The sequence below is a fragment of the Erinaceus europaeus genome, chromosome 7, assembly GCF_950295315.1.
Source record: "Erinaceus europaeus chromosome 7, mEriEur2.1, whole genome shotgun sequence".
In the NCBI taxonomy this organism is placed as follows: Eukaryota; Metazoa; Chordata; class Mammalia; order Eulipotyphla; family Erinaceidae; genus Erinaceus; species Erinaceus europaeus.
Window position 1 is genome coordinate 21,399,841 of NC_080168.1, and position 22,685 is coordinate 21,422,525.

The window sequence follows — 22,685 nt, forward strand, 5'->3', positions numbered from 1 at the left end:
CGAAAATAAATAAATATAAAAAAATTTTAAAAAGAAAAGAAATATTTTTTTTTTAAAAAGGTCTTTTTATCTTTAGAAAAAATGTTGACTATACATGTATTTGTTGAACACTTTCCATATGGCAGGCACCTTGAAAGGTGCTAGAAATCGCATAAGAAACTACTCCTATCTTAAAGAACAAAAATACTATTTAAGTTATGATATATATGCAAGTAAAGATACCAACATAAAAGTTACTTCATTTGTGATAAGAATATAAAAGTGTTCTTCAGTTTACATCGTAGATACCTCACACACAGAACCAATGTGTACATTTGTGCAACACTTTTAATTCAATCAAGCATTCTCTCACACTGTGGCTTTACACAAATCTAATAATGATTTCAACAACAAAAACACCCTCAAATTAAGCAAAAATATTAAGTGTTGCATAAACTTTTCATTTGTCCATATCCTTGTCCTCTTTTATTTATAAAAATCTTTTAATTATCTTCTATTGGGTGGAGTAAATGGTTTACAGTACAGTCCTTGACACAAGTCACAGCCTTTTATCTCCTCTTATTTGCATCTAGGAGACACACTGGGACCCCCAATGTCTCTTCATCCTGTCCCTTTTCCTCCTTCCTCAGAGTCCTTTGTTTGGGTGCAATACTTCACTCCCATCCCAAGTTTCAAAAAAAAGGAAAAACCCTGAAAATATAGTAAAAAACTTACTTTGTGCTTACCTAGCAAGGACTATACCCAGAAATGGCATTAGATGAAGTGACTAAGAGCTAGAGCCCAGCCTTCCTAACAGAATATAATCAATTATGGATTCAAGAATCCTTCCTCCTGAGCTTTTTTTTTTTAATTTTTGAGTGAAAATATATCTTAGTGGACATATATATATATATATATAGATTATATAACTTCTATACTTGGCCAGATTCTGTCTATGAATGTTAGAGATACTTGTCTTAAATCTCTAACGAGTTTAAACAGGCAATGTAAAGACAGACCTCACTTAGTGATTGTGTTTGTGCCAGGTCAATAAATGAGTTTGTCAGTAAATTGGGAGCTGCCCCTGATCAGTATTTAAGGCATAATATATTGAACTGGTAGTGATTTGTTGGGGACATGAATGTAATTAGCATATGGCTGAGGTCAGCCTGATGAGCATATGATGGACTTAAACAAACTCACAAGGGATTGTGGGTAGAAGAGGCTATTCAAGCAAGTTCCTGGCAGCAGTTCAGCCTCTTTTTGGCTCTTCTCCTGTTTGCTTCTGTTCCTACTGCTCTTAGCCTGCTCTCCCTGGATCCACCATGCAGCTTCCCCTGGGAACTGAACACATGTATCTGAACGCTGATAACTAGCTTCCTGCCATCATGCCCCCTTTGCCTGTTTTGCTGCCATGGTTTGCAGGTGCCTAAATATCCCACATAATAAACTTCCCATCTGATGAACCCCAACCAAACTGGCAAAAAATATTTTATTTTTTAAGTTACTATAGTTTGTCAACCACTTTTATAAAATTTATACAATTGTACTGTATTTTAAATGTTAAATATATATTGTACTGTAATAAGAGCAGAAGAAATAAACTGTACTGTGGATTACACAATGAAGTACAAACATATAGACAAACATGCTAGTATAGTGTACAACAACCACAATAGTTAGTCTGAAACTGAGAGGTGATGAGCAATGCTTAAAGCTGAGTCAGGAGGGGGGGGGGTGAGATAGCATAATGGTTATGCAAACAGACTCTCATGCCTGAGGCTCCTAAGTCCGAGGTTCAGCCCCCTGCACCACCACAAGCCAAAGCTGAGCAGTGCTCTGGTATTTCTGTGTGTGTGTGTGTGTGTGTGTGTGTGTGTGTGTGTGTGTGTCTTTCTTCATCTCTCTCAAAAATAATAAATAAATAAATAAATAATAAGTAAAATAATAAAATTTAAAAAAAAAGTTGAGTCACTCTGATACCACTATCTATGACCAAAGTTATGCATGACCACAATACCAACTCCTAGCTGGTCGTAACTCCCAACAGTTGATAACTGAGGTCTAGCTGTATTGCAAAATCATTTGTGAGTGACCATGGTGTTGACACTGATAATTGAAAGACTACTTATGATTGTTTTAGTCGTTAATAAAAATGACATAGCAGGTGACAAAGTTATATTTAGTAAGGTGAAGTACTTAATGTTTCATGACTTTCAAAACCTCGTGTAAAAATTAGTGCTACTAAACTATAAGTTATAGCTTCAGTCAAAATTCTTACCAAAATCTGAGTATCCGCAGTCCGTTCTTGGACCATCTGCATTGCTTTTGACAAATCTTCTTCACCTTCTGGAATGCTAAAATTGTCATCAGGTATCTAAATCATGGAAAAAGAAAAAAATAATAGGAGTGATCCGAAGTTATATATACATATATATTTATATTAATATAATTTGTAATTGTAATATATATTATAAAATATAGTATATAATATATAATTTATTTTATATTATATATAATTATATATGTAATTTCTTTACAGAAATATTTTTTCTCCAAAAAATGAAGTAAAGTAATTCATTTTATATAAGATGTCATGCCATTCCAGTGATGTATAAAAATGGATAACTAACAAGCAGGCAACTTTCTGACTTCCTTGTAAACATCACTCAGTGTCACTTCTATTAAACTCCAGGTTAGCTCATGTACAGCTGGTTTCATTGGAATGACAAACACTAAACAACTGCTGGGAAAAGATTTGTTCATTTAAACACTCATTCTCCTCTGACTCCAAAATTTCTCCATCATTACTTCTTCATAACTATTAGCAACTACAAACATCTAGTTTGTTTAAAAAGAAATAAACAAACTAAACTCACTTACTGAATGTAAAATGTTAAGCTCTTGGAAAAATACAATCAAATCCCACATCTAATTGCATTAGTGATAGCACTAGCCACATGCTTCTTAAAGGTTAAACATATGTTTATGGCCTTTATATTTATTAACTCATTGAGCAATTTTATGTGGTACGTGTTAACAATAAATTGTATCTCCATTTTTATCCACAATAATAGGCTATCTTCCATGTCCAGTCCTTGCTTTCTCAGGTTACAGACTGCCAGGCTTGCTTCAGATACATAGTTTCAGTCATCTATGAGTAACCCCATTCTCCTCCATGTCTCAAGACTAGGGATAGGTCCAGTAGAAACAATTATTAAAGGGAAGATCTGAAGTAGCCATATTAAAAAGAAATATAGCTAACCTGGAAGCAAACATAAGAACTGAGGTCCAGGGGCCAGGTGGTGGTGCACCTGCTTGAGCACACAAATTACAGTGCACATGGACCCGGGTTCGATCCCCCAGTCCCCACCTGCAGGGGGAAAGCTTTGCGAAGGTAAAGCAGTGCTGCAGGTCCCTCTCTCTCTCTCTCTCTCTCTCTCTCTCTCTCTCTCTCTCTCTCTCTTCTCTCTCTCTCTCCCGATCTTCCCTCCTCCTCTCAATTTCTGGCTGTCTCTATCCAATATAAGAACTGAGGTCCAGCTAAGAGGTGGCAATCTGGGACACCCTGCCAGGGCAGTGTGGGAGATAGGGAATGCCTGCTGGACAGAGATAAGAGGCTATAATATGGATCCACAAAGCAGATGAGCAGGATCTAACGTTTAAGAACAATTAACGAGGAAACTGAAAACGTGAGATGGCTGAGCCATCATAAACTCTTACATGTTTGAAATCTAACTTGTAATCCACTAATATTGTTCTCAAGTCAACTGAAATACTAGCATCTCTTCAGTGAGAAAAAACAGAAAGCAAAATAAAATGAATATTTCACAAGAATGTGTTTAATGTATTTTACAAGAATGTCTTTAATGTATTTATAGTAAATACTCAAGTGAACAAATTACCTCTTCATATTCGTAATCATCTTCGGATGTTTCAGTTATGGACACCTCTGAATGTCTTGTCAAGTTTTAATCTTAAATCATTTGGAATAAAACAATGAAATTTAAATTTTATTTGGCCTTATAATATAGGATTAAATACAATTACCTGAACCTAGTTAGTGAAAACCTAAGTAATCTAAACTTCTTTTAAAATTCTCTTAACCACAGCCTAAGAATACAGATTTTTAAAAAATATTTTAATTGTTTTCAAGCCAAATTTACTAAACTACATTTTTGTCAACTTACTATGTACTAACTTCCAGTTGTTCTTTTTTTATATATTTATTTATTTATTTATTTACTCCCTTTTGTTGCCCTTGTTGTTTTATTCTTGTTGTTATTGATGTCATCGTTGTTGGATAGAACAGAGAGAAATGGAGAGGAGGGGAAGACAGAGGGAAAGAGGAAGATAGACACCTGCAGACCTGCTTCACCGCCTGTGAAGCGACTCCCCTGCAGGTGGGGAGCCGGGGGCTCAAACCAGGATCCTTGAGCCGGTCCTTGTCCTTTGCACCACCTGCGCTTAACCCGCTGCGCTACTGTCCGACTCCCAACTTCCAGTTGTTTTAAAAATATTTTGAAAACATAATACATAACAACAATATCATCACGTAATACAAACCAGAAAAGAAAAATTATACAGTAAAATTTTCAAAGGTACACTAAACTGAACTTCCCAGAGCTCCTGAATCAACTCTTCCTTATAGAATGCTTCCATTTATTTATTATTTACTTATCACCATGTCCTTGCACACTAAGAATTCCACTGTTTCCATCAGACAGTTCTCTCTCCTGTAATTTTAGGTGTATATATAGACAGAAAAGGTGACACCACAACATCATTCCAACATTCAAAGAGTTTCCCTAGTACTGTCCTCATACATAGTGATATGTGAGCTCTACCAAGTAATTCTCAACCCGGTCCCTACTTTTATTTTAGTTATTATCAGTGAACAAACCAAGGCACAATTCAACAATATTTAAATAGAAGTGAAGTCAAGTTTTCCTTACATCCATGAGATAAACTAAATTAATTCATTTTTTCCTTTACAAGCTTTTCTCACTTTATATCCAGCAAGTTCATTTCCCCAACAAGTTCCATATCAGCTTTTAATTTTGGTGGCTTTTAGTTCATGAACAATTGTGTGCACAATAAACTCTCACAGAGTATCAGAATTGATAGATAAATAAATAAAAGTGAAATATATTTCAATGTTGCCATCATTAAATGCTCCTTAAATTTCCATTTTTTTTCTCAGACATCTCAATTTTAAAATTAAATTGTCTTCTCAGGAGGGTCCCTGTTTCCCCACAACCTTGCCAACACATGTTACTGTCCATTCTAATGTATGATGTTTTCAGAGGTATAAAGTGGTAACCTATTATTGTCTTTACGAGCATTTCTCTGATAACCAGTGAGTTTGAGCACCATTCTACACTGCTGGTGGGAATGCTAATTGTTCCAAACCCTGTAGAAAAGAGTCTGGAGATACTTCAGAACTCTAGACATGAACCTACCCAGCAATTCCTCTCCCACCAGTATATCCAGAGAAAGCAAATACATTCATCTGGAAAAAAATCTATATACACCTATGTTCATAGCGGCATAGCCCAAACCTGGAAGCACCCTAGATGCCAGATGCCAGGTGAATAGTAAAAATAAAATATATATGCACACACACAATGAAATACTACACACTACTGTTAAAATGATGGAATCTTCTTCTTCAATTTACCTTAGATAAAGCTTGAAGGAATAATTTTAAGAGATAAAAGCCAAAATGAGAGGTGAGTGCTGAATGATCTCACTCCTCAGTAGAACTTAGTAAACAAAGGCAGGAAGAGAAAACACAAAGTAAAACTTGAACTGAGTTTAGTGGACTGCATCAAAGTATGGATCTCTGGGGAAGGAGAAGGAGGGAGGGAACTGGGGGCAATTAGAGGTTCTGGCACATGTTGGTCAAAAAGGATATAAGTTGAGGTGAGTGTATTCTGCAGATACTTATCAAGGGGAGATGAAAATTGTACCCATGTGTCAACACAACTGTTGTAATCCATTAAACTCGCCCCAACAAGGTAAAAAATAATAATGATAAATACCTTCTCAAGTAAGTCTAATATTTAAGCAACACAGCTAGCATAAATCAGAATTTCATAAATTATTTTAAAATATCAGTAAAAAATAATCTAATAAAATGTCTAAAAGCATTGTTTTAAGACTTAAAACTATAAATTACTATTTAATTGAGAGTAAAAGCTTGAAGACAGTATTACACATTAATGGAAATCATAAATGTGTAGGTCATGCTATTTTTTGTTGACTAGCTTATGCAATAGTCAATTATATGGGGCCGGGCGGTAGCGCAGCAGGTTAAGCCCACAGGGTGGGAAGCAAAGAACTGGCACAAAGATCTGGGTTCAAGCCTGTGGGGGGGAAGTCACTTCACAGGCAGTGAAGCAGGTCTGCAGATGTCTATCTTTCTCTTCCCTCTCTGTCTTCTCCTCTCTTGATTTCTCTCTGTCCTAGCCAACAACAGCAGCAAAAACAACAATAACAACCAGAGCAACAAAAATGGGAAAAAATAGCCTCCAGGAGCAAAAACAAAAAAAAAAAATGAATGAACAATAGTCCATTATATAGGTCAGTCTGTTGAATATGTGATAATACCACTATGTAAGAATACAAATATAAGGGAGTCAGGTAGTAGCGCAGCAGGTTAAGTACACATGGTATAAAGCGCAAGGACCTGCATAAGGATCCCTGCTCGAGCCCCCAGCTCCCCACCTGCAGGGGATTCGCTTCACAGGTGGTGAAGCAGGTCTGCAGGTGTCTTTCTCTCCCCATTTTCCCCTCCTCTCTCCATTTCTCTCTGTCCTAACAACGACGTCAATAATAATAAAAAACAACAAGGGAAACAAAAGGGAAAATAAATTTTTTTTTAAAAAAAGAAGACAAATATCAGGAAATGGGGATCACTGGTTATCATTATGGATACTGCATACTGTACTATCTTATATAGCTTCAAGAATATTATAGTTAATACATATAAATCATCTTGATGGTGTCTGGCTTATAGTAACTCCATACAAATGTTTGTTATTTAGAGATGACTCTCTAAAGAAGCCTCATAAGTCCACATTCCTGAGATGCCAACATGAACAGATAAATAAAAGGTGTCCTAAATCTTCCTCCTTTTCTAAATTTTATTTTTCTGATACATTTTCACTAAATAAGATACTAGGGGCCAGGTGGTGGTGGACCTGTTACTTAATAAGATACTGATGTCTTTTGATCACTCTCCAATAAGTCTGCCTCTATTGTATTGTAATTATTTTGAGAGACAGAGAGAGAGAGAGAGAGAGAGAGAGCCGGAGAGACAGTGAAAGAGATCATAGCACTGAAGTTTCCTTCAATGTTGTGAGGAAAGGCTCCAAGCTGGACCACACAAATGGCAAAGCAGCACACTACCAAGTGAGCGATTTCACCAGCCTTTCTGCCTCTTTTTATTTAACAGAAAAAATGAGCCCCCTTCTGCAAAACACCTACCACTAGCTGATTTTGTAAGCAATTACTTGTGTTTAAGTTTCCAGAAAAGTAATGCCTTCTTCACCGCTAATAATACAATAATACATTTCACAATGAAACACTGTAAAATCTGCACACACTTTTAACCTATAAATTAGCCAACAGAAAAGATTATTGTGAAGAAGAAACATCCGAAAATAAGCTCTAAATAATATGTAGGAGAAAATGTAATTTGTCATCAAAGCTGTGAGAACATCAAACAACACTTATATCCTGCATATCAGAAAATTCTTTAGGTGGGGGGGTTGGGGCGGTGGTGCACCCAGTTAAGCACACATAGTACTGTGCACAAGGATCCGGATTCAAGCCCCCAACTCCCTACTGAACAAGCGCGGTGAAGCAAGTCTGCAGGTGTCTTTCTCTCTCCCTGTCCCCTGTCCCCTTTCTCAATTTCTCTCTGTCCTACCTAATAAAATGGAAAAATAGCTGCCAGAAGTAGTGGATTCATAGTGTTGGCACCCAGTCTCAGAAGCAAAAAGGAAAAGAAATGAAGGAAATACTCCAGGCAATTTTTTTTTAATCTAAAACTATGTTGTTTTTCCACAATCAAAAGATGCCATATTTTACAAAAAACCAGGAGTTGTCACAACATTCCACCACCCAGGAGTTCTACAGATGTCATCCATAAGTTACTAGAGTTTGAACTGGAAATTTCAAGTATTACAAAGTGTGTACTCTATCAGATGAGCTGTTTTCCAGACTCTCCCATTTTATAAAGCTTAAAAGTACTGTCACAGGATGCCGGGTGGTAGAGAACTGGGTTAAGTGCATAGTGTGAAGAGCAAGGACTGGAGCAAAGATCCCAGTTTGAGCCCCCTGGCTCCCCACCTGCAGGGGGGTATCACTTCACAAGCTGTGAGGCAGGTCTGCAAGTATCTATCTTTCTCTGCCCCTCTCTATCTTCCCCTCCTCCCTTCATTTCTTTAGGTCCTGTCCAACAACAGCAACAGCAGCAACAATGACAGCAACAACAATGGAAAAAAGATGGCTGCCAGGAGCAGCAGATTTAAAGTGCAGGCACCCAGCCCCAGTGATAATCCTGGGGGGGGGGGGGGGCAAAAAAAAAAAAAAACGAACTGTCACATGAGCCATAGCCTAATTTATTCCCATCACCTCTCTCTCTCCCTCTCCCCCAGCTCCCTCCCCTTCAACATTGCTCAGCTCTGGTTTATGGTGGTGTGGGGGATTCAACCTGGGACTTTGTAGCCTCAGGCATGAGAGTCTTTTTGCCATTATGCTATCTACCCCCACCCACGTCACATCTCTATGAGACTGAATGGCAGAGGTAGTCATCTCTAAACTGAGTTAATCAATAAACAAAGGCTGAACCAAATTACAGTTAAGTTTCTCCTAAAAATAATACTGGGGTGGGGGGGGGACATTCCCATACTTGATGCTTGAGGACCCTGATTCAAGTCCCTAATCCCCATCTTCAGGAGGGAAGCTTCACAGTGAAGCTCTTCCCTCTCTATCTCCCTCTGTCCTCTCAATCTCTATCTGTCCTAATAAAAATGGGTAAATCTAAAAAGGAAAAATTGCCACCACAAGGGTCAATTTGTTATGCAGGCACCGAGCCCCGGCAATAACCCTGGTGGCATGAAAAAGAAAACACTGTGGATTGCACAGATATTGATCCCTTTGGCCCTAGGGACAGTCCGAAAGAGAGTGAAGCAGAATCTGAAGGATCACTGTGTGGAAAAGATTAGAAGCCACTGCCTTAGAAGCAGAGTAGAAATAGGTTGTTCATCGAGAATTCATCAAGTTCATCAAGATGAGACACAGTGGTTCTACTTTTACTGGGCAAATTTACCATCTATCATTTAATTTCCTATGTTACTCTACTCGGGAAATGTCTACACAATTAGGCTGTCTACATTTCTAATGCAAAGTTACTTTTTTCACTACAGAATAAGGTGAGATTCTGGCTTAAAATCAGTTTCTGAATGACAAGGTGAGACCCTAAATCCCTATAAAAATTCTTTCCCATTATTTGACTACTAATCCCTTCAAAAAGCATTACTGGACTCCAATTCCAAAACATCAGATTTCCCCTCCCTTATTTACTCCCTTCATATAATTTCTTATCTTCTGCCTGCTATTAACACTAAAAACAGTGCAATGAGTGTCTAATTTGCTCTTGCCTAGGGTCTGGGCTATGGTCTCCTCTGCCCCCACCATGCAACTACATCCAGCAACATCATTCACTTTAAGGTCAGGATGTTTCCTAGAGTCATAACACAGACTCAACCAAAGGGTCCTATTTCTCCAGATCTTCACTTGCCCTGGAAGGAATTTAACAGTAATCCTGAGTTTGCATAGCATTAATCAGTTCCTGGGTTACTGGATCATTATAAATGAGCTACCTGATAGTTTCTGCACTAGCAAAATCTTATCTTGTAGATGATATCAAAAAGTAGGCTGATATGCACCCACACTGAAACTATACGGAGCCTTGAACCCATCTAATACTAAAGAGCAGTTTAGCTGTTCTGATAGGGCAGAATTTACAGTAAAGGTTAGGTTAGTAAGATGAAGTCACAAATAAGGCTCTGCAAATGGACAACAGCCAAAAAAACAAAAACACATTTCAGATGTGAAGAACGTATAAAGTCCCCCACACACTAGTCTCTTCCACTGCAACATTTGCAGATAGTGATCACTGCCAATAGCAGCACCTTCATAGGAAACTGTAGTGAAACATACAGCTAATTATATTTTACATGATTTCCCAAAGCTACTATAGACAGAAATTACTTTGTAATCTTTTGTCATCAGTGCAGTGTTCACATAGGCAATATAAAATCTAGCCTGCATCCTTCTACAAACATTTTACTTCCTAAATTGAAATAAATAAAAGAACTGTAAATAGTAAACATCACAAACCTGTTTTCCCTCTATGAAAAAAAAAAACGATTAAAATAAAGTAACTTAACTGAGTAAAATAAACCAAAGATGGAAAATAACTGGCACTCTTGCTGCCACTTTCCCTATTGTTATTTGCTCCCTGCAGTCATTCCCACTGAGTTTTCATGAAATCTCAATTTCTTGTTAACACTACATACCATGGAGTTACTAACAATTCAATAGAATTTCCAAGAGTGGAAATGTCTTGGCCACCCCCTGCTCTAGACATTTCCTGTCTCAGAAGCTGAGTGGGTGGTGGTATGAATGTTTTCACATTCTAAGCCAGGAGATGTAAAGATAAGGGTTCTATGTACAGTACTCCTATCTGAAAATTCACAGGCTAGAGGTAAAGGTTTTTGTCTTACAGCCTGGCTACTCCAGTTATAGTCCTTCAACCCCACGTGACACCTAGAATCCTGTTAGAAAGGCAAGATCTCAGCACTCACCTGAACTTACTGAATTAGAATCCCCATTTATTTATCCCTGGGTGACTCACATGCACATTAAAGTTTGCACAGACTGGAGAATTCAGAACACAGACTTTCTTTCTCTCAATCCTCAATCTCTCCCTCTCCCCCCCTTCTCTCTCTCTCTCTTTCTCTCTCTCTGTAGCTTTGGACTTCTCTGCATGTAACATTCAACACCCTGGGAATGTAAATATGTCTCTTGGTCTAGAAATTCTTTATTAATCATATTTGAACATTTAGTGCACAATTAAACACCCATAATGAAACTCAATATTGCAGTGCTAATAAATGTATTATCTGAGCATGTAATGATTGAATGATAGTAACGGACTTTACAAGTACCTTCTCATAGAATACTATACACATTTCACAGCATATCTGGGCTGTCATTGAGAGAAAAAGTTTCTTACGTATCAAATAATAAAAAAAGACAAAAATTCACATTTAATTAGACACACTGAAAGTCTGGCTAATCACTTTAGACAAGCATGTATTTTTAGACAGGATATTACCACGTATGAACACCATACTTCAGTAAATCCTTATCATGCATTTTCTAAAACAGCTGACTTCTGGTCTCTATCTAAAAGCTGATTAGCCTCTGGTGACTGGCTTAAATTCACTCAACCATGAAAATTGCTACAAAAGGCAGAATAGACCTTAGAAGTAACCAACAGACTCATGCACAGGATTTAACGACAATAATGGCAAAATATCTAGAAAGATGAAGTAAAGGATAATTGGTGATAGTGGTGGAGAATCCGAGTAAAGGGAAGTAGGCAACATAAACAATATTTTAGGGATTCTACTACTCCAAAGTTCATTTTTTCCACTATTCTTTCTTGAGCAAGATCTTTCTCTAGAGAACAACAAAATCCATGAAGCAGGGGGTTTCCTAATACAGGTCATTCCAGTATGGTTCACTCGAATGGAATTAGGTGCCCTCCAACTGTACCCTGCCATACATGAATTAACAACTTCTGGTTACTGTCATAAGGAAAAACTCCACAAGTTGTACTGATTTCTTTAAGAAAATCATTTGCAAAATGCAACCAAACCTCTTGACAAAATTTGCAAAACTACTTTACCTTCTATACTTCACACAGTTAAAGCCTAGTCTTATATTTTACAACAGTGCAAACAGCTTTCCAGTGAAATTCTCCAGAAGACTCTTAAAGTTCCAGAGCTACTTGTGTAAAATAAGAACTGAGTTACTTATATTTGTATCCCACATTGTGGAAGTTTAAAATGTGAAATAAATCATACTCTAAAGCTCTTCAAAAAAGAAACAATTACAGATAGAAGGTTATCATAGAGGTGTGGTCCAGGAGGTGGCACAGTAGATAAAGCATCAGACTCTCAAGCATGATGTCCTGAGTTCAATCCCCGGCAGCACATGTACCAGAGTGATGTCTGGTTCTATCTCTCCCTCTCCTCCTATCTTTCTCATTAATAAATAAATAAAATATTTTTTTAAAAAATAAGGTTACCATAGAGGGGTATTGCAAAAGTACACTGCCCCCCCCAAAAAAAAAACATACATATGCAGTGCATAGAGCATATGGGACCTGGGCAGAGGCGGATACCTTAACAGCATAATGGATATACAAAGAGATTCTCATGCCTGAGGCTCCAAAGTTCCAGGTTCAATCCCCTGCACCACTATAAGCCAGAGCTAATTAGTGCTCTCATAAAAAATAATAAAAAAAAAAAACTTAGGAAGAATATGGACACACAGATGACAGTTCAGTGGTAAATCATGCCTTTGATGGCTTTCTCTCCCTCTTTACCTCTCCTGTCCCACCATCTCTAAAAATTGTATAGGACAAAACTTGGGTCAGGCAAGGGAATCAGGATTGCCATACATGTGTAAGAGCCTGGAATCACTCCCCAAGACTGTATGAAAACAAAGATAAATCTTTAAAATTTATATGGGGGCTTTATTAATGAAGCCATTCCTTTACAGTGGATTCTGGCTCATTTGGTTTTGGGCTACAACTCTAAACATGTACTCTGGGTGCTTCGAAGCAAAAAGAAAAAAAAAAAAGATTATTTCCTGGAAAATTCAACTTCTTTCAAAGTCTTACTATATATTGATAGCTTGTTGTCTAGTTTTCTAGGAGCATCTGCTCAGTCATAAACAAGGGAAGTAAGTCCAGGACCAAATGCAGCAGATGAGAGGTGATTAAGTATATTGCAAAGTAGAGAACATCAGTTTCTGATTCATTCGTGCACATTATAACTTTTATTTATCCACTGCAATAGCTCAATTAAATTACCTGAGAGCTAAAGACTTTAAAACCCAAGAAAGTCTCATTTCAGCAACTATCCTAATTGCCTTAAGAAACAATGTCAAATAACATTATACAATAATATACAATTAACTCCCAATTATGCATGTTAAGAATACCCAGAGATACAGAAATAACTGGCATTCTAAAGTAATCCTTAAACTTCATTTTAACTAACAGGTAAAGTCTCTCCCATGACTAAGCCTCTTACCTTAAACATTAAATGTAAAAAAATTTAATGGCTAAATATTTTTGTTACCTACTCAATCCCCTTTCCTTGAAAATCAAAATGCAAGTAAGAGAGATGAAAGAAAAGTAACGTAGATAGATCCTGCACAGACTGGTTAATGAGATAAGGGAGGGGGGTAAATCACATTGCTTACATTTTAAAATAATAATCAAAAAAAGCTGTCATTATTGCTGAAAACTGTTTATTGGAATCCCACCACTTTTTTTTTTTGCCTCCAGGGTTATTGCTGTGGCTCACTGCTCCTAGAGGCCATTTTTTCCCTATTTTGTTGCCCTTGTTATTGTCATCATCGTTAGTATTGCCATTGATGTTGGACAAGAGAGAAATCGAGAGAGGAGGGGAGACAGAGAGGGGGAGAGAAAAATAGACACCTGCAGCCCTGCTTCACCACTTGTGAAACTACCACCCAACCCCAACCCCCAACCCTAATTATTTTTATGAGGATGGTGGCAAAACATTGTCTCATATTAATTAAAGCAGTGTCACTTTAACGAATACAAAAAGTATAGATGCCTTACCGCTCATCTTTTCTAACAAGAACAATAGTAATCTTTATACTTTATGTAGATAAGCTCAGATTGAATTGGTATTTGACTTATTTTTAGTTTTATGTAAAAGGCAGCTAGAGTTATGAAAGAAAACGAAGTATCAAAACCTCCCGTAAGACACTAAAGTACCCATGTAGTTCATTCAAACTGCTTTCAAACTACTCAAACTTTTTTTGTAAAAAAATTTTTAAAAATCAACTAAGTTCTTCAAAGCTCCCTATAGCACTGATGCATACTGAGCCTGAGTAAGGAAAGGTTAATCAGCTTGCCAAAGCCCCCCAAAAAATGAACCATTACTGAATCTCTGATGTCTTGAATTAAAGCTAAGGAGGGTATTATAACTGGGAGGGGAAAATAAGAGGGACATTTTAAAGTTTCCTTAGTATCGTCAAGAATAAACCAAATAATAGTGTCTCTCTTTTCCTTGCCTTCAGAAAAAAATAGTTATCTTTTTTTAATTTAATGTAATTTTATTAGTGATTTAATAGTGGTTTGTAAGATTATATAAATATTACCACACCTACTACCAAAGTTCTGTGGACTCTGCCACTCCAACGATAACTACTATAGTTTTCACAAAGTTTTACGGCAATATACTTGATCACTTCTAATCTTCTATATTTAGTCCTGGACTTCCCTTATTTATGACTGAGCAGATGCTCCTAGGTGCACGCGCATGCGTGCGTGCGTGTTGTGTATGTTCACATCCCGCAACACTCATAAGAAACAAAAAACATGAAAACATTAAACATATGCATCCCTTGTTCACAGCTGCATTATTCACAATAGCAAAGGAGTGAAAGCAACCCAAATGCCCACCAATGGACGAAGAGAGAAAAATGTTATGTAATATGTACTTCATGGAATAGTATGCTGCAATTAAAAAAGATATTACATCCTTAGAAAGATGAATAAAAGTGGAGTTATTTGTGCTTAGTGAAGTAAGGAGGTTAAGAAACGAGTGCAAGGTTGTGCTCATGTGTGGCTCATACAGAACTGTAACACAAGAATATGGATATTCTTTTCTCATAAATCCCTCCAAGACAATTAATCAGAGAGAAAGGAGCACCTAAGCCTTAGACAGGAAGTAAAGTATCCAATTCTCCACATAAGGTTATCCCACTTTTTTTTTTTTTTTGCCTCCAGGGTTATCGCTGGGTCTCAGTGCTTATCCCACTTCTGTTTATCTTGTCCATCTCCAAAACTCTCTCCCTTTACACTGTCTGAACTGGAAGATGCTTTGAAGAGAGTTAAACCGGGAATGGCTGATGGCTATGATAACATCACCCCAGAACTCATTCTTAACTTAGGCCCCGCGGCAAAGAAGTGGCTCACTTCATTCCTGTCCCACATCTTGGAATCCGAATCTATGCCCAAAATTTGGCGTCCTGTGAAGATAATAGCAGTTTTGAAACCAAAGAAAGACCCAACACTGGCCGCCAGCTATAGACCAATTTCTCTCCTCTCCGTGTGTTACAAACTCCTTGAGAGGCTGCTTCTGTCACGTATTTCTCCTCTTACAGAGAAATTCCTATCACCCGCCCAAGCTGGTTTCCGCCCAGGAAGATCTATCTACCTGCGAACAAGCCCTGGCCCTATCAACTTACATTGAAAATGGATTCCATAAGAATTTAAAGACGGCTGCTGTCTTTGTTGATCTCACAGCAGCCTATGACACGGTCTGGCATCGTGGTCTCCTAGTCAAGATCTCAAGATGCCTGCCTCCATGGGTGGCCAACACTATATCGTTTCTTCTCCAAAACAGAAGATTCCGGGTGCATCTGGGTGACAAGTCTAGCAGATGGAGACTTGTCTCAAGTGGCCTCCCCCAGGGCTCTGTTCTGGCTCCTACGCTATTTAATATTTACATCAATGACCTCCCAGAAACTTCTTCAAGGAAGTTCATCTATGCCAATGACATCTGTTGTGCAACTCAGGCATCCAAGTTCGACATCCTCGAGGAAACACTCACAAAAGACATGTCTCTGATATCTGATTACTGTAAAAAATGGCGACTAATCCCTAGCACTGCAAAAACGGTATCATCTGTTTTCCATCTACACCATGCCTCAGCCTCGCGTGAGCTTAATGTGCAGCTTGACGATACGAGAATCCGGCATGAAGCCCAGCCAGTCTATCTTGGCATTACTCTCGATCGCACCCTGTCATTTCACGAACATCTCATAAAAACTGCAGCAAAGGTGGGTGCGAGGAATAACATCATTGCAAGACTGGCCAGCTCCTCATGGGGTGCAAGCGCTTCCACACTACGATCATCATCTCTGGCATTATGCTATTCCACTGCAGAATACTGTGCCCCAGTATGGTTCCGTAGCCCCCATGTCCACTTCGTCGATTCCAAATTATATTCCTCCATGAGGATAATTTCTGGAACCATCCGTTCCACCCCGGTTCCATGGCTGCCAGTTCTTAGCAACATCGCCCCGCCAGATATTCGTCAGGATGCAGCATCATCTAAGTTCATTTCCCACGTCTACGCTCGACCGGACCTGCCAATATACGGGGATATCTTCACCCACCCTGTCCAACGCTTGACGTCTCGTCATACAATCTGATCCCCTACGCCTACACTGAACTTCTCTCTTCCAGACTCTTGGAAACAGAGTTGGCAGTCAGCTGAGGTAAAGAACAAACACCTCATCACAGACCCCCTGGCAAGCGTCAACCCGGCTTTGACCTAGCACATTATGATTGGGCCCTCCTCAATCGCTATCGAACAGGCCATGGCCAGTGCGCCGCTATGTTCCATCGCTGGGGAGACAGAGACAACCCGAACTGCCCCTGTGGCTACAGACAGACTATGACCCACATAGTCAATGACTGCCACCTCTCCAGATTCAAAGGAGGTCTCGAAACTTTACATCAGGCTCAACCTGACGCTGTTGACTGGCTATGGAAGAAGGGCAAACGCTAGAAGTGCCTGCACTAGGAACCCACTGCTCCTGGAGGCTATTTTCTCTCTTTTGTTGCCCTTGTTGTTTATCGTTGGACAGGACAAAGAGAAATCGAGAAAGGAGGGGAAGACAGAGAAGGGGTTATCGTTGGATAGGACAAAGAAATCGAGAGAGGAGGGGAAGACAGAGAAGGGGGGAGAAAGACAGACACCTGCAGACCAGCTTCACTGCTTGAGAAGCATCTCCCCTGTAGGTGGGGAGCCTGGGGCTTGAACCACGTGCGTTTAGCCCGCTGCACTACAGCCAGGCCCCCTTTTCTGAGGCTGCTAAAGAATGAATCACTCAGCATTAACTCAGTGTCCTGCAAACATCTCTGAACTTTGTCAGCCCAGAGGCCATCTTTGAGTTGCTGAAGCCCAAAGTGCAGTTATTAAACAGCCAACCCCCCCCCCCAAAAAAAAAAGTCCAGTAAAAGACGTTACCAAGGGGCCAGGCGGTAACGCCCCTGGTTGAGTGCACACACTACCACTACCGTGAGCAAGGATCAAGCCCCTGGTCCCCACCTGCCTGGGGTGGGGGAGGTGAAGTTCCACTAGTGGGGAAGAAGGGCTGCAGGTGTCTCTCTGTCTCTCTAGCTCCTCCGCCCTCTCAATTCCTGTCTCTATTCAATAATAAATGGAGAGAAAGGTGCTAACAAAACAAACTATGAGAGTCCCGGCCAGCCACAGGATGGTGGTGGATGTTCATGTGCCTAAGGTCTTTGCCCGAATCGCCTAGCGAGTCCCTGTGCCTGTGTTTCCACTTTTATTCCGCACGCGGGGGGGGGGGGGGGGGGGGGGATTTCAGAGTCGCAGGGAGGTCGAGTCAGTTGGCTTGTGCAGCCTGACATGGCGCTGTGCTTCATGCAGAGACCGGTGTCACCATGTGTGTCACCCAGGGGTCTTCCAGCTTTCCCAGCACGACCTTCGCTGCCCCCTCCCCTCCGACAGTCCTGAAAAGCATAAAGAAACCAGAAAACCCAGCTCTCGGAGGTTCGCGGTGGCAACACGCCACCTTGAGGTGGCGTCTCGGCCGGGCAGGTATTTTGCCACCAAAAAAAAAAAAAAAAAAAACCGCGGCGGCTGCCCGCGTTCCCACGGCCCCGACGCTCGCCAAGCCCCGCAGGCCGCGCCTACTCCAGAAGGATACGCTCCAGGTAGTAGGCGCCTTCGGCGGACACCTCCGCAGTATCCTTTGCAGCCGTCACGTCCATACCCAGTTCTTCTTCCAGGACCCGCAGGGGAGAAGCAGTCACTGGCTGGGACGCCATGACCGCGCTCTGGGTCCCCGCCCTGGGCTGTCCAGGCGTGTCCCTAAGGGCAACCGTGAGGACGCTGGCCCGGACAGTGAGCCGCCCGGATGCAACTCTCGCGAGAGTCTGGCGCTTCACCACCACCACCCCCTCCCAATAGGCCAGTTCAGGTACCAAGGGCTGCTCCGCCCCCCCCCCCCCCCCATCACTTGCAAGTGGCCGCAGGGCTTCCCGGGTTACCAGGACAACATTGTTGCCTAGTTACTCTAAGACCTTGGGACTCAACTCCTAAAGTGGACTGAACCAGATGCCAGAAAACTTGTCAGTTTGGTTTTTCTCACCCAGGCTGCTTGGTTCTCTTTTTATGGCCCCTATCATTTATTGCTCACCTCATTTTCATCCCTCGGTTACTTTTTCTGTTGTCTTTTTACATGCCCATCAAGAGTCATCGGGTTTCTGATGTATAAAGAGCACAGGTTTTCTTCAGAGAACTGAGGAAGTTTTTCAGTGCAAGAGGCAGGGCATCTAGAAAAATTGAGAAAATGGCCAGAGAATTAACTTACCCAGATAGTTAGCAGTAAATGACTGAGTGGTCACCACCATCCTCTGGAACTGGGCGTGGTATTTGTAGCACTGATTCTTGCCAGTAAAGTAAAGCCATCATCATAAAAACTACGAAGTACAAATGGCAGTACCATAACTTATATCTGGCTCATTATTCGTAGTTGTTGTTGTGTACATTTCAGAAGCATCTTCAAAGCCCTTTTCTTCATGTTCTTTTTTTTTTTTAGTCTAAATTTCTTTATGAATACTGGATACTAAACAATGACTCAATATGAAGCTCCCACTATGGAAAGCCTGGATGTTCGAATCAGAACTAGACTAGTAGCTATAACTTACTAGCTATAACTTGAGGAAATTACTTAATGCCTCTAGACTTCAATATCCTTATTTGTAAAGATGGGAATTATAATATTACCTAAAGCAAAGTTGTTGCAAGAGATTTAAAAAAACAACCTCAATAAGAGCTCAGTAAAGTAAATAAGGTGAAAGACAACTTCTAGGTGGTTTCATGTATATATATAGATATGGAGAATTGAAACATCTGAACTTGTCCCCCCAAAAAACAAACAAAAAAAGTATCCAGTGTCTCCAACACTTTGTGAGAACTATAGTGGCTATGCAGGGGAGTGGAGATTCAGTCACAAAACAAATTTACCCTGTAACCTTATAATTTTGTAAACCATTATTAAACCACTAACTAAAAGAATAATAACAATAATTAATGATAGAAGAGAGCTCACCAGGTATATAGCAGATATTAAAATACATCTTACATCTATTGAATTTATTTTATTTTTTTATTGGATAGAGACAGAAATTGAAAGGATGGGGAGTAAGAGAGAGACAGAGAGCCACCTGCAACCTTGCCTCAGCACTTATGAATCTTTCCACCTGCAGGTGGAGACCAAGGGCTTGAACCTGGGTCCCTGTACACTGTAATGTGTACACTTAACTAGGTGAGCCACTGTCTGGTCCCATTAGTTATTTTTTAAATTAAGGTCACAATTAGACAGTGATTGGAGAGTCCACTCCTAGTTGTTTTTTTTCTTTTCTTTATTGGGGGATTAAAGTTTTTACAGTCGACACTAAATACAACAGTTTGTACATGCTTAACATTTCCCAGTTTTCCACATAACAACACAACTCCCTCTACCATCATTTTCCAGGACCTGAACCTTCCCCCCACCCACCCACTCTAGAGTCTTTTACTTTGGTTCAATACATCAACTACGATCCTAGTTATTTTAACATCTTTCTCTCCTTCTAATATTTAGCGTATCTCTATTGTTCATTAAATGCCAAGAACAACTTATAAAGGGCTAAAAATCAGGAAAGCCTACTCTATAAGCCTATCCCAAAGGAAGTCATTACCACATTCTTCATGATTGTTTGTTGTAACACAAACCTGAGAAACACCCTAGATACAATGGTCAGGGATGGGCTAGAAGGTGTCTAATGATTCAGCTGCAAAAGTGCACACGTTTAATATGTGTGAGGACCTCTCCAGATGCTATGTAGAAGCACTGTGCAAGGAGAAGATCCATGAGCAGAGAGATGCTTCTGTGGTGTCTCCTCTATCTCTCACCTGTTATTTAGGTGAGCGGGAGAGGAGGAAGACTCACTGAAAATGGTGGAATTATGCGGTCACAAAACATGAGCAAAATACTGGTGGCAAAGACAGTAAATACAATAAAATTCAGAACCATGTATAACCATCAAAACAAGCAAAACAGAACTATGTGATAAAGATTCTTCAGAGAATATTTACTTTGATGCTTTTCTTTCTTTTTTTGACTTATAACACATAGTTCTCTTTTTCCAAGCTCTTATAGGAAATAACATTAAGCAACTAATTTTAAAACCTAGATCCTGTGTACATCCTGAACTAACTTAGAAATTCTGAACATTTTGGTCTTAGTTTCTTTTTCTCTAAGTGGACATTTTAATACCTATATTACTAAACCATAATAAGTAAATGAAATTAAAAATGTTAAAAACATATTTGGTATTTCAAATATTTTACTGAAAACTTATTAATAAAATTTACTTAAAATGTTGAGTATATACACCAATCCCAAACTATATTTATAAGAAACTTCTTACAGAAACATTCTTAAGATAAAATTAGGGCAGGGGTAGATAGCATAATAGTTATGTAAAGACACTCTCATGCCTAAGGTTCAATTCCCCCACCACCACCACCACCATAAGCCAGAGCTGGGTAGTGCTCTGGCGTTTCTCTTTGTCTCTCTCTGCATCTCTCTCAAAATTAAATAAATAAAATATAAAATATAAGTGAATAAAAGTAAACATTTTCATAAATATCCATTACTTTAAAAGGAGGGAGATTTTAAAAGAGTCATAGAAAAACTTAAAATTGGGAGTCGGGCAGTACCACAGCAGGTTAAGCGCACGTGGCGCAAAGCACAAGGACCAGCTTAAGGATCCCAGTTCGAGCCCGGAATCCCCACCTGCAGGTGAAGCAGGTCTGCAGGTGTCTATCTTTCTCTCCCCCTCTCTGTCTTCCCCTCCTCTCTCCATTTCTCTCTGTCCTATCCAATAACAACGACTCAATAACAACAATACAACAACAATAAAAAAAAAGGGCAACGAAAGGGAAAATAAATATTAAAAAAAAAGAAAGAAAGAAAAAGTTAAAATTGTATACAGCATCCTCTGCTTAAGGTAGAGGAGAAATGGAAAAGATTAACAAGAGGTCTTTTAAATACATATTCTAATTCAAAGAAGTTCCAGTACTACACTTCATAATTCTGTGAGGGTTTTAAATAACCAAACTTTCAGTCCAAAGTAACAACCCGATTAATTCTATTTCATAGACTTTAAATTTAGGAGTCCCCCAAGACATTGATGACTACAATCTGAATATCTTTCACATATCTTTGGCAGCAATGTTTTTATTTTAACTTTACATTAGAAACATTCTTAATAAGCCTTTTTTATATCAACAATATTTGAGTTATATTTTAAGGCAGTGAGATGAAAACAAAATAAATCTTAACTGATAAAGGCAATTGCTATCTTCATTTTAAAGGAATGAAATTCAGCAACCATGAATATGGTATAGGTAGGATAAAGGACTAGCAAACAAGAGACACAAAGTTCAATCCCCAGTACCTAATAAGCCAGAGTGGTATTCCCTTTGCTCTCTCTTACTTTTTCTCTGCTTCACCTCCACTTTTACTTTCTGATAAAATAAGTAAATATTGCAAGGATCCAGGTTGGAGCTCCTGGCTCCACCCTGCAGGAGAAGTGGCTTCACAAACGGTGAAGCAGGTCAGCAAGAGTCTATCTTTCTCTCCAGCTTCCTGTCTTTCACTCTTCCCTTGATTTCTCTCTGTCCTTTCCAACAACAACAGCAGCAATAACAACAATAATGATAACAATGACAACAAGGGCAACAAAAGAGAGAAAAATAGCCTCCAGGAGCAGTGGATTCATAGTGCAGGCACCAAGCCCCAGCAATAATCCTAGAGGCAAAAAAAAAAAAAAAAGGTAAATATAAAAAATATAAATATTTTTAAACCAGAGTCCAATCTTTTGTAGTGATTGTTGATAGCATAAAACAAGCACATCTATCAAAAGGATGAAATTTCAAATAAACCTTCTATGTTGGAATTCCTATTCTGCTAATTTCTGTTTTAATTAAGAAGAGGTATAAAGCTTCACAAGAAGAAATTTCAGGTAATAGAAGTGGTTCTAGTTATCATGCTGTCCTACAGTCTTTCTACACTATAGTCCTTCCTTTTTAAAATATCTCACAAACTCCCATTAAGTGGAGAAGAAAAAAAGAAAATGCCTTAACGTTTTGACAAATGAACAGTAAACTATCTGGTTTCCCCTTGAATATGTTCCTGCAAGACGTACATAAGGAAAATGAGGGGAGACAGAATGAAACAGTAATGACAAAGGACAATAGATCCTTTTT

General features: G+C 39.2%; 1 protein-coding gene across 4 annotated transcripts in view; it reads right to left on the minus strand.

Annotated features, from left to right (window-relative positions):
- Positions 1–18,296, minus strand: part of SPAG16 (sperm associated antigen 16) — a 1,038,313-nt gene extending 1,020,017 nt beyond the window's left edge. For 2 of the 4 annotated variants that reach the window (XM_060193956.1, XM_060193954.1), the window contains exons 1-3: positions 18,073–18,295; positions 3,885–3,931; positions 2,261–2,356 (exon numbers count right to left, since the gene is read on the minus strand). In XM_060193956.1, coding sequence (XP_060049939.1) covers positions 2,261–2,356; positions 3,885–3,931; positions 18,073–18,193 — 264 coding nt within the window. In that variant the 5' untranslated portion in view covers positions 18,194–18,295. Of the gene's footprint in view, positions 1–2,260; positions 2,357–3,884; positions 3,956–18,072 lie in introns of all 4 variants that reach the window. The other 2 variants (XM_060193955.1, XM_060193957.1) reach the window with 2 other exon arrangements.
- Positions 18,297–22,685: the final 4,389 nt, after the last annotated feature.